At 42.8% G+C, this 12,500-nt stretch overlaps 2 protein-coding genes across 2 annotated transcripts in view; both read right to left on the bottom strand.

The window, feature by feature from the left end:
* ptpn11b (protein tyrosine phosphatase non-receptor type 11b) overlaps nt 1-6,391 on the bottom strand; it is a 36,041-nt gene extending 29,650 nt beyond the window's left edge. Inside the window, exon 1 of the mRNA XM_062541634.1 lies at nt 6,266-6,391. Coding sequence (XP_062397618.1) covers nt 6,266-6,279 — 14 coding nt within the window. The 5' untranslated portion in view covers nt 6,280-6,391. The remainder of the gene's footprint in view (nt 1-6,265) is intronic.
* A 2,752-nt stretch (nt 6,392-9,143) lies between these two features.
* The window catches only part of agrn (agrin), a 211,312-nt gene continuing 207,955 nt past the window's right edge, over nt 9,144-12,500 (bottom strand). The window contains exon 40 of the mRNA XM_062542039.1: nt 9,144-12,142. Within this exon, the coding sequence (XP_062398023.1) occupies nt 11,985-12,142 (158 nt within the window). The 3' untranslated portion in view covers nt 9,144-11,984. The remainder of the gene's footprint in view (nt 12,143-12,500) is intronic.

The raw sequence follows: 12,500 nt of genomic DNA, 5'->3' as shown, positions 1-12,500 counted from the left end.
TGTGCTGTGCTGTGCTGTGCTGTGCTGTGCTGTGCTGTGCGGCACGGCGAGGTGCAGCCGCTGCAGCTGAGCCTCGTCACGTCTGGATCAGCGGGGCCGAAGAGTGGCCGAGCTGTTCTGACAGGAGGCAGGCGGGCGGGTGGAGAGGGTAGGGGTGGAGGGGGTGGTGGTGGTGGTGGTGGGTTGGGGCCTTTAACACAGGGCCCCACGTGCCCCGCGACACAGCGCCTCCATCCTCTTACATAATGTCTCAAGTTCAATACCGCTGGCTATTTAAAGGCACAGGCGGCCGCGCGGACGAAAAAAAGGTGATATACTTAGCGCCCCCCTACTCCGCTTCAAAGCCCCCCAGGGGCTATATCGGGCGCAGAGAGCCCAGTGTGTGTGGATTTTGGGCACCGCCGGGGGTATTTTTAGAACCGCTGATCATGCTAGCCGCGTATCCACCCAGCCGATGCCCAACGGCCAGCCAGCCAGCCAGCCAGCCAGCGTCCCCTTTGGATTCTAGCGCCTGGCGCATTGTGGCGTCTGGTTGCCCATTGCACACTGGAAGGGCAATATGTGCAGAAAGAGGGGAGGGGAAGACCCAGCTGTACAGTACAGTATGTGTCTGAGTCTGGCAGTGATTGTGCTGTCCATGCATTTGAAAAGGGAGTGACAAACACAGACAACTTACTGTACGCCACACTGTAGAGCCACACACACACACACACACACACACACTCAGGTGCAAGCGGGGTATGGCGTCGGCACCACATAGAGCTTCTTGTACTTATAAGGTGTAGTAGGGTATTCATATCTTGTCTGGACATTACACGCCTTCTCCTCTCTCTCGCCAGGGGAAGATATGTTGCCATTTTTGTACTGTCCTCAATGGAAAGTCCAAGGACAAGTGAAATGAAATCTAACGTCCATGAATCACATTGGAGCGCTCAACAGCTGATACTGACCCAGAGTGCCTTTTACACACCCAGTCAGCGCTATCAGAACCAAGCCTCTTTTTGGAGTGCCGTCAAATATGTTCTCCCCCCAGTCTACACAAAGAGGGGAATTCAGCGCAGACATCCAACAACTTCCTGCGTGTTCCTTCCATTTCTAGGAAATGGACAGGCCGAAAGCGCTCAGGGCACAGCAGCAAGCCTTTCTTGTGATGGCCTATTGTGTGGGCAAGTCCCTCTGTGGGACTGGTGAAGTTGATGACTGTGCTTAGTGGTGATGAACATGTGGCCTTTTCTGTCCTCCGCTCCCGGCTCTGCTCTTTTGTCCCAGAGTGCTCGACCGTAGCCGCCTCAAGCTACTGTAATAGGGGATAAGAGAAGAGGCAAGACGTATATGTGTGTGTGCGTGTGTGTGTATGTGTGTGCGCGTGTGTGTATATGTTAAGATTTAGGATTTCAGGATAACTTCTGTTGTAGTTTCAAATGTCAGGAAATTAGAAATACCAAAAAGTTATCCAAAATGACCGAATGTCATTCTGGCTTATAGCTATTGGAACACAACATGCATTACTGTAAATATCAGGTCAATGTCAATTAATGTCAATTCTTGACAGTGTCTTCAGTCCTGTGCAATTTTGATAAGAGACAGTTTCAGGCCTCAGTGGAGAGATTCTATCCATTTAAAAAAAAAGAAAAAAAAGAAAACCCAAACGAAACAAAACAAACTCTTATGTCATGTATTCCTGGAAACACAGGGGAAGGCTATCTCCTTTCGACACTCTGGCAACTCTTTTCCTGATGGCCAACCAGTCCAGACACAATGACTCAGTGTTCCCAGATTTCAGGGGAGGGATCCCAAAGAACATACTGGAAATCAGGTGTTTGCATCAGGAATTTCAAAATCGGAGAGGGTGGTGGTTATGGTTGAACGAAACAGAAACTGTGCTTTTTGAAGTTGAAGTGATACAAAAACGACAATAGAAATACTGACACACTAACAACACATATGGGCATTAATCCAACACTCCTTTAAGAGAGCAGTCACGTAACGAATGCAAATGATGACCAAGCACGATGAGCACACGCATCACACTGATGTGAATGGGAACTGACTGAGACAGGACACTTACACAGCTGCCTCGCTGAGAATCGGAGAGCTTTGAACAAAAAACAAAAACAAAAGACAAACAGACAGTGTGTTTCAAGAAATCTACGTGAAAACAACATATTTGTGTAGGCAGTAACTGTTCCGACAAACAGTCAGCTCAACCTACAGTTATTTTTTTTTGCCTAGAGCTTATCTGTCATCTTCACCTGTTCAGCTTACATACAGTACATATACACACACACACACACACACACACACACACACACACACACACACACACACACACACACATATAGCTTGACTGTGAATAATCTCTTTCACAATGCTCAAGTCTGTTTTCATGGTGTTTTTCACTTTTTTCCACCCCTGTATTGGCAGCACATTCAGGCTCGACCCAGTACCCCAATTGAGGCTGCTCACACCTGATGATTCACGAAGGACTTTCAATGCAACTTCATAAATGTTAGGAAACAGGAACCGGGGGTGCGTGGCTGTGTGTGCCTGACGGAAGCCATGACACTTGGGCTGACAAAGCCTGGAAGCGGGCCTCCCCCGCACACTCGTTCATCACACTCCGCATAGTGGCCCCGCCATTACCCCCCCCCCCCCCCCCCCCACACCCCCTGGTGAAGTCGTGACTCACGTGTTGTGTGTATGTGTGAGTGGAGCGTCAAGCCGGTGAGTCAAACATGCCCACAGCCACGTGAGTGCCATCCAGCAAGGATACATGTTCAGAGACCCCCGCTAAGCTCGCGCCGCTATCGTGACGGCTTTCGGGTGACTGGTGGGTGGGTGGGTAGGCGGGCGAGTGATACATTAACCAATGTTCTGCAAATAAACACGTTTTAGACAAGAGAGCTGATTCCCATGCCACAGAAGAGCAGGACACAGAGGAGCAGCATGGAGAGTTTAGCAGTTTCACGGCAAAGTGATTACATGGCCTTTTTTTTCTCTCTTGTGAAACAGGGAACGTCTAATTGGGTGTGTTGTGAAATCATCGGGCTAAATTATCTGTCTGTAATGTAAGAGATTGAGAGGCGTATGTATCCATGACAATCATCGTTTTTGAAAGGAAATGTGTGAACCTCTTAAAGCCTTTCAAGGTGAAACACGTAACATACAGTACACACAGCATTTTCCATTTCCTGTCCCTAAACCACACACACATACACACGCAAACGCACGCACGCGCACACACACACACACACACACACACACACACACACACACACACACACACGCATGCAGCCCATGTGGGTTATGGACAGTACTGTATACACAATAAACTCTCTTTCTGCTGAGACAGCACCTTCAGGACTTTATCCTTCAACAACATACCAAACTTTCTTGTATCTGTGACATTAAAACTGAAAACAAGGACACAAACAATGACCTTAAGCAAAGAGAATAAGAAAGCAGGCGGGAATGAGAAGAGAAAGAGCCCAAAACGTAGAATTACCAGCAGTATAACCGCATGACAGACGGTAGGGAGGGACGTAATTAACAGACAATATAGACCTAAATATGCACTGATAATCTGACCTGTTTCAACTCTGAAACAACTCTAGGGTCATGGGACATGTCAAATGAGACACTAATGTATTTGTCATGACAGAAACAAATACTTTCTCCTGACAGAATGCAATGAAGTGTGATGTGACTATAGGGTATTATTATTTTATTATTTATTTATTTATTTATGACTTTTTAAATCACACCTAAATTAACTTTTGACAGTTTTTAGCTATGGGTGTGCTGCTGTCAACCAGCCATTTGTTAGGATGTTGGGTGCCTTTAATGTGGTTTTGCCTGTAGGCATGCTGGAAAGAACAGCAACAAACGGCTAAGATAGTAGAAGCTAAAGCTAATTAGTCCCTTAGTATATATTGTGGTATAATTTCTCCATGAAAGCATTTGGTGCTAATTATATTCAGCCGTATTTCCAGATTTAGTCTTTAGAACAGTAAACAATAAAAACTGGAAGCATGTTTGCATGAAGGCTAACCCTCATGTCCTACCCCCCATCAGCTATGCTATGGATTTATGCTACAAGAATAAAAGAGAAAAAGGTGTATGGTATGACAACGGTTCAAGAGAGTACAGCACCAGCAAGTCAGGACTTTTAGGTGCATGTCCCTGGAGTCTCTGAGGCCACAAAGTTCATAGCTCCTCATGATTGTTCTCAGAGTCAGAGGCATCAAAGCCAAGCTGTAGGAAATCAGAGGACCTTCCCAAAGAACCTAATGGACGTGCTGATTTGCTGCGATAATTCTGGCATTCCCCACTGGACATACACGACTGATTAAGCCCCAGATGGTACTCGGTCGCCACTGTGTCCTTCTTGCTCAGAGTGCCAGGACACAATACAATGGCTCAAGCCCGTATTCCATTTTATTCCTGCCAAAGGCACACTCAAATCATCAGACAACTCAAACTCTGCCTGGTTGGATTTCAGCTTAATAACTGTGATTAGTAGTGAATGCAGTGCCTGACACAGAGGATTATTTCCTTTCATTTATTGCAACTTCCTTCCCAACACTATAGCCATAAACACTACTTGAATATTGATGAGGTTTGTCCACATACATGTTCTCCCCAGAGATGTCAAACCGTTGTCTGGCAGGGCCCATCCCAGCCCATAGAAACTTTGGCATTGTGACCTATTACCAATTCCAGGGTTAAAGGACAACTCTGGTCTAAGAACAACCTCGGGTCTATATTTGGATGAAAACGAGTAAACTTTTGTTGTGGACCAAAACAATGGTATTTGGAGTAACTTTGAGTAAGACTGTACTACATTTACAACAAAATAGCATATAGAGATAGCCTTGAAGGCAAGCTCGCTACCTCAAAGTAAATTGTTATGACATTGTCATGATGAGGCTCAATTTGTGCGTTTACAGAAAGACTGTTTGTTCAATCAGTGCACCACTGAAATTCTTCTTCCGGTTGTCTCCATCTTGCTAAGAGATGTACAAATGGATCACCGAATGCCACGCAAACTACTGTTAATGGACAGAAAAGGAGGAGTTTGGTAATCGACTTCTACAGACTTTTTTTCTCCCAATGGCATAATAAATGGTGTACCATAACAATAAAGTTGTCCCAAGTTTTGTATTAACTACCAGTACCCTCCCAAAAACTGGTACTGAACCACACAATAACATTACACTAGCCTACTCTACCCTTCTCTAATATTCTGCACTCTCTGACACATCGCAAATTGCAGATGAAAACTATTTAATGTATTCTCTTTTTTGGGGGGAAAGAAAAAAGAAAAAAACAAAGATGGCTTTGCCAAATATACAGTTAGGATGAGATGCCTACCTTGCCCTCAGCAATCACAACATTAGTACCCTTATACAAAATAATTGGGGTAATTGGCAGTTATGGGGCACAACTTTTTCTGAAGTAGGCCTACCTACAATGCAGTACAATACTATTTTCGTGTCCAAAATATTGCAGTCCTGCAGTAAAGGGTAGAAGCCTAGGCTACTACATAGTGTAATGCAATTTGGTAAATTCAAACAGGCTTTTCCTGCAATAATTCATTCTTCCAACACTGCAAACTGCATGATTTGATACTCAGAAAACTGTAGTTTTGATATTGTGTAGAATTGTTTGTACAGGTCTAGCTTAGGGTTAGCCACATCTGACACCAGAGTTGACAACGAGTTTGTCCTCCCTATGCCCTGAAATCGAGTTCAGTTATAGGATATGGTCTCCGAGAACTCCAGTCAATCATAGCTGTTCGCGGAGTTCATCGAATAATATTAATACTCCTATGGAGCAACACTACTGTTAATGTCACGGTTGTTTGACATAACTGTTCAAAAGAAGCGCACCAGACCAGACGCAATGTAACTAGGCTATATGAGGGTTTAGATAAGGTCGGTAAGCTAATGCTACACGTATACACTGTAGCCATACTCAAAACTACCTTAAATACAACCGTTAATGTTGTTACACCAATAATGTCGCCAACAGAGTGGCTCGAAACATATTTGCATATGTTTCAAAACAATAACGACAGTAAGCCTGCACACTGAAAGAGGGGGAGACCGGGTCTGAAACTGTAGCCTACATTATTCTTTTACGCGAAGCCACAAGTCCAACCCCCAGTGAGGTGCATATCCTGGGATTACATGGGAAGACTTCATACAGTTAAAAGAAAGAGCCTATGCCCTGATCCGGAGTAACCGTTATGCCTTCACCTTACCTGCGAGACGTCATCGCAGTTTTAAAGAGCTGTCAGAGTTCCGCGAACGAGAGGGCAAAGTCAGACAAAGTGCGCCTTCACGGAGCGTCCGACCGCCGTGTCGGTGCAAGTGAGCGTGAGTGCCGGGGAGGGCGTTTGTCAGGGAACGTTCAACTCTGAGAACCTATCAACGCCGGATACTCCGCCTCCATAGTCCAATTCACAGAAAGTACTCCAGTTTTACGAGTGACATTGCCACTGTTTTAGTGTAGCCTGTTTGGCTAACTTTGTTGGGAAAAGCAGGTCCAACCTGAAAACATGTCCTATTAGATACCCTAAACGTCATTGCCAGTAACCTAAAGTCGGCTTAAACACAGATAAGAACCAAGGACGTTTAACTTGATATCTTGAGTATTATTCACACTCACGCGCACGCACGCAGGCACACACGTACACAGACACACACACACACACACACACACACAAACACACGCACACACGCACACACGCACACACGCACGCACGCACAGACACACAGACACACACACACACACACACACACACACACACACACACACACACACACACACACACACAATGCAGTTAAATATGGTAATATGGGTTCATGGTCAAATTTGCCAATAAAGAAATAGCCTACCCAAATACATAAACAAATAGACAAAAACAGTGCAAGAAGACAAGGTGATGGTGCAAGAGATTTCACATAGAGTGTTAGACTGAACATTTAATGAAGCTTTCATGTCAGTTGAGGTTTTGAGGTAGATTTTTTTTTTTTATTTAGCCTAGATGAGCTGGGAGCTTAGCCTACAAAAAGATGGAGACTTGTAAAGTTGCTTTGTAATCGTGCAAACTTTGTGTGTGTGTTTTTTTTTTTTTTTTCAAATGATAGCTTCAACGGTGGCAGTGTTTTTTCTAGTAGTAATAGATCCCAGTTCCATGTGCATGGACTATCAATTATGCAAGAGCCATCATAGGATGACGTTCAAACAAGAGACAATGTAACTTTAAGAATAATCTCATGACCTCAGCTTGACCTAGTGGACGAAACAAATCTCATTCATGACATCAAAAGCTTAAATACTTCGATTGATGCTTGCAGGTGGATGAAACAATGTCATACGATGTTATTTTTGATCCTTCCCTATCTCACAGACAGCTATAACACATGGAATTTTGTGTGCAACTCCTGGTTATTTCACAAGACCTATAGAACAGTTATAGCTGCATCTGTTACTCTGATGACCTCTCATAACCCCTGCTACATTATTTGTGGTATTATAATAAGTGTAAACGTATGCAGCAGTACACTGCAGCTATGCCTAGGGAATTGGGTACACTGTGTAGGAGGCATAACAGTACTAACAGAACAAAACTGTCTGTGAAATAATCATCATCACACACACACACACACACACACACACGCGTGCATGCACGTATGCACGCACGCATGCACGCACGCACACACACACACACACACACACACACACACACACACACACACACACACACACACACACACACAAATATAGGCTCATACAGAGTCTTCTTCTTCTCTCTCTCTCTCTCTCTCTCTCTCTCTCTCTCTCTCTCTCTCTCACCCTGTCACTAAACAAAAGCAATTTCCAGGTGGTGACTGTGGGCAGTGGCTGCCAGAGGCAGTGCAGCGCCTCCATGGCTGAGTTGACGTCATTAGCCTCCAGAGAGGTTAATCTGCAGGGGACAGCGTTATGCAATTGTCTGAAACCAATGGCTTTCATATATATAGATTATTTTCCCTTTTTGAGCTCATACTGTTCTTATCGGGCTAGTGAAATAGCGGACAGAATAATTCTATATAGCCAGCCAGTTCTGTCCATTGTACCACTTCGCTTGACTATATTTCATACATGTATAGAATATGTGCTCTAAAGGTTTCTGTATTTGCAAGGACATACAGTATGTATGTGTCTGTGTCACAGAACATTGTTCATACAACTTGAAAACCAACGATTAAAATTACTATCATGATTCACATCCCTGTTTTACAGGCTACTTGGGTAAAATGTGAATAAATGCATGCAAAGCTACATCAATAGGAATGTTTCTTAAGCTATAACCCCATCTGAGCTTCTACCATATGAACATATCGAATTTATTTGTGCTATATTCTTTGTATAAACTTATGGAGCATATATGTGTTTTGGCTGCTATAGTGACTCCTTTAAGTTAAATAAGATAATTCCCTCTCTCAAAGTGCTCAAAGTGATGCACATTTTGGCTCAGACAAGGAGAGACCCAAGTTGATTGGCCTGCAGAGACCAGGTCCAAGATGGTCCCATGACCTTGTAGCCTGAGGACTTTAAAGTCCTGTGGTCCCAAATAAAAGCCTGTGAGCAGGAACAATGGGGAACACAGAGACCCTGACATGGTCAGACAAATGTGTCCTTGTTAGGATCTCTAAAAGGCCCCTTTATTTCACTGGTAGATGCATAAAAAAAGACATAGAGAGGCCTCCTCTTTTCCAGGGGTGATTGGACCATTTCGTCACTATTTCCCTTCCCAGTTGGGGGGGAAAAACGAGATATTTGGCGTTGGTTGTCATGAGAAATTCTCTCTCTGCAATCTCCTCTCGCCATCTTGAGGCTACATTTGCCTTTCCATATCTGATGCCATTTCAATTTACCCCTCAGAGAGGAACATGGCATTGCAATATTATTCTTGATGCCCCTTTGACCTTTCTTTGCAATTCAATTCCATGCACAACTTGAAATATATACACTATCATTGGCTCAAGACACCAGTTTTTCCTCAGAAGACTTGGTGTAGGTGAGTAGTTATGGTCTAATAATTTGATCACCAGGATTAAGACCATTTCACAGAGCAGTAACAGAGTCCAGTGTTTTGATTTTTACACTTTATTTCATGGTGGTAGGAACACAAGACACAAGTAATAAAGTTAGTAATGGTAACGTCATGCCCCTCTCATTCTGTGCACTGCCTTTCAGGAATATTTCACTCAATAACAGTAGTTTACAAAGGCCAGTCTGGAAATCCATATGACATAAATAAGAAACTGAAAATCATATTTATACAGTAAATAGTATATTTGCAGAGGCCAGAATATCTTTGCTTTTAACCAGGCCCTCTGGAATTATGAGCGTTATTATTATATTATTATCAACAAAATGTATTAATTTACATGACAGGGATGGGACTAGTATACTGGCTAAAGTGAGAGCACAGAACAGTATGGAACACAATTTGGTCACCGTTGAGTGGTGATCTGATTTAAGGCAATTCTTCGACAGGTTTTCCTCCATGGATGTCCACTGTTAATATGTCTGGTCATTTCCGTGAGCCCACATACTTATTGTCCTTTTTTTGAGCAACGTTCTATCACACACAGGCACACGCACACAGGATTTCCCTTCTTATGCTCAGTGATTGGACCATTCGAGGAGCAATGTTTGTGTGTCCACAGAGAGAGAGAGAGAGAAAAAAACAAGGAATAAACAAACAAGTGAAACAAAAGAAAGACAATAAATGAAATTGCTTTTTCGTTTCTGACAGACTCAGTGCATGGTTCACAATGCTGCGTGGATGTTCCTCATATAACTTTCACACTCGTGAGAAGGTTCCAGATCTTGCCCTTGGAGGTGGAACCCTTGAAAATCCCCTAAACACCACTCAAACAAAAAACACCCCCACAAAGTGTCCTTTTGACGCCCTATCCCCTCCCTACCCCTTAGACATAGGAACACCAAAAAATAAATGTGTAGTGAACAGACAAGTCAGAATTGGTTCCAGTGTATTATACTAAAACAAAACCTCCACAGTTACACATTGTTAAATTTACATGGAAAATGGCAAGGCTGTACAAAATGGTGTCTTTCGCTGGTGGGGAAAGTCAAGGGTGGATAATTACAAATTGATAGTTTCACCGGACTGTGATACCCTTGAACAAATAGGTTAGATTTTTATCACAGAGTATTTTAACATACGTTGTATTCTCAAAGTAAAATGCGTTCATTTTTTAATTGGGCCACGGGGCCAGCAATAAAAGCAATTGCATTGCATCTGTCCACAGACATGTTACAAAAAGTTCATTTTGACAATACAAACCCATGCATTATTCTCACTTGTTATTGTAGTATGCTTGCTTATTAATATTCTTTATTTTCACGGCTGTTTTCCCAGCGGCAGTCCTAGGATGCAAGGGCCTAACGTGTTACATAATCCCTTTTTTTTCACAGCGAGAGCTGAGAGCAATTTCTAAAAGTAATGTTTGCATTTGAAATTAGACTAACAAAACGGCTGTGAATTGTTCAACACTTCAGGACTTTATGTAACATCTGAACATTCTGGGGAAATCTCAACGCTTGAGCCTCCCTGGAGACGTCTGATTCACTCTCTCACACGCTCTGCCTCTTCTGTGATTTCCTCAGCCTGTGCTACAGTGCCTCCACATGGCCAGTTGCCATTACAACTCTGACTATTCATTTTTTCCTAAACGTCCAACAAATATAAAACTTTTAGAATAACAAACAACAAATATAAAAAAGTTAAATATTTATATATTTATATATATATTTATATACTTTTTCTTATTCAGGTGATCAAATCTTTTTTTTTTTTTTTTTCAATCAGAGGAACGTGTTGGAACCTTTTTCCAATACAGAGCACGCCCACTGGTGTGTCCTCACCTCTGACACAACAGCTGCGGCCAATGACGCCCTGAACAGACGGATCCAGAAACAATGAAACCGATGCAAAATTAACCTGTCATTAGGAGCTGCATGCAACACGGGTTTGTTAGTAGATTTACTGTCTTTCGGAATTTATGATGCACAACACATGTGAAGCACAATCCATACAGAAAAAAAATTAAAACATTGTTCGTCCATATTCACAGTCTTATGTTTTAGGATTTGATGCATTCGTTGTTTTACATTTCGTCAATGGGAATTGAAAGTGATTGATGCTTGCTAACATGATGTGTTCTTCTCGCACAATTAGCATTTCTGCATTTAGGTTTGGTGTTAGCGAGGGATTCAATGCTTGAAAACAAAACTAAAACAAGACAAAACAAAAAAAACAGCAACAAATTAACAAAAAATTGTGAGAAATCTGTCTAAAATGGTCTCAGCTACGTTGGTATTTGGAACACTGCCATACACACAATTTGATTTTTTTTTTGTTACAGAGAATGCATAACTGTGTAGCAAGCTTATAGAAGACTTTTTGTTCAGTTCATGTTGGCCTGTTGAATGCAGTATTGGTGAATGAAGTAAACTGCCCAGTGGAATGTTTAGGTACTGCACTGTATGGAGGCGAATGGCACTAAGAGAAGGCAATCAAGAAGAGACCACAGCACCAATGTCATCTGTTACTGTTCAAGTAATGAGCAAGGTTATGCTTTTTTGTTTTAAAACAACAAAACATATATAATACAACTTATTTTTTTCCTTGTGACACCATGTACATTTGCATTTAACAGGGTGAGGGGGGTTACGCATGGAGGTGCAGATAAGAAAATAAAAACAGAAATAAAACAAAACCAAAAAGAAAAAAAAATAAACAATCAAAAAATTAAAACGACATATTTTTTCCCAATATAAAAAGCGATGAAAAGTATACAAAAATAGAAAATAATTACAGCAGTAGACATGGCGATTTTTTTTTCCTCTTTTCTTTTATCATCATCGTGTTTCTCGGAGGGAGTGGTGCGCTGACCGACTGACTATTTGGCGGTACAGTGTAATATTTTGGGACTATTTAAGGCATCCTCCACCAGATGCAGTTCCACACCGTCCACGGTCATGTCCTTCACACAGCCCATAAAGCCGGTGCTGTAGGCCTTCGGCAGCCGACGCGCCACAGCCAATTCCTCCAAACCACCTGGGGAGAGAAGGATGGAGAGGTGGCTTTGAAGCACAGCAGACACAGATGCAGACATACTGTACACTAAACACACAAACATCCAGTCCCAAATACGTACAGTACACTTCCACACACACACACACACACACACACACACACACACACACACACACACACACACACACACACACACACACACACACACACACACACACACACACACACACACACACACACACACACACTCACACACACACACACACACACACACACGCACGCACGCACACACACACACACACACACACACACACACACACACACACACACACACACACTCCTTTACTCTGTGGCATAGAGCATAGAGCATTTGAGAAAC

This window comes from Sardina pilchardus, chromosome 7, assembly GCF_963854185.1.
Source record: "Sardina pilchardus chromosome 7, fSarPil1.1, whole genome shotgun sequence".
Taxonomy (NCBI): domain Eukaryota; kingdom Metazoa; phylum Chordata; class Actinopteri; order Clupeiformes; family Clupeidae; genus Sardina; species Sardina pilchardus.
Note: the sequence above shows the minus strand (reverse complement) of the source record. Positions and strands in the feature narration are given on the sequence as shown.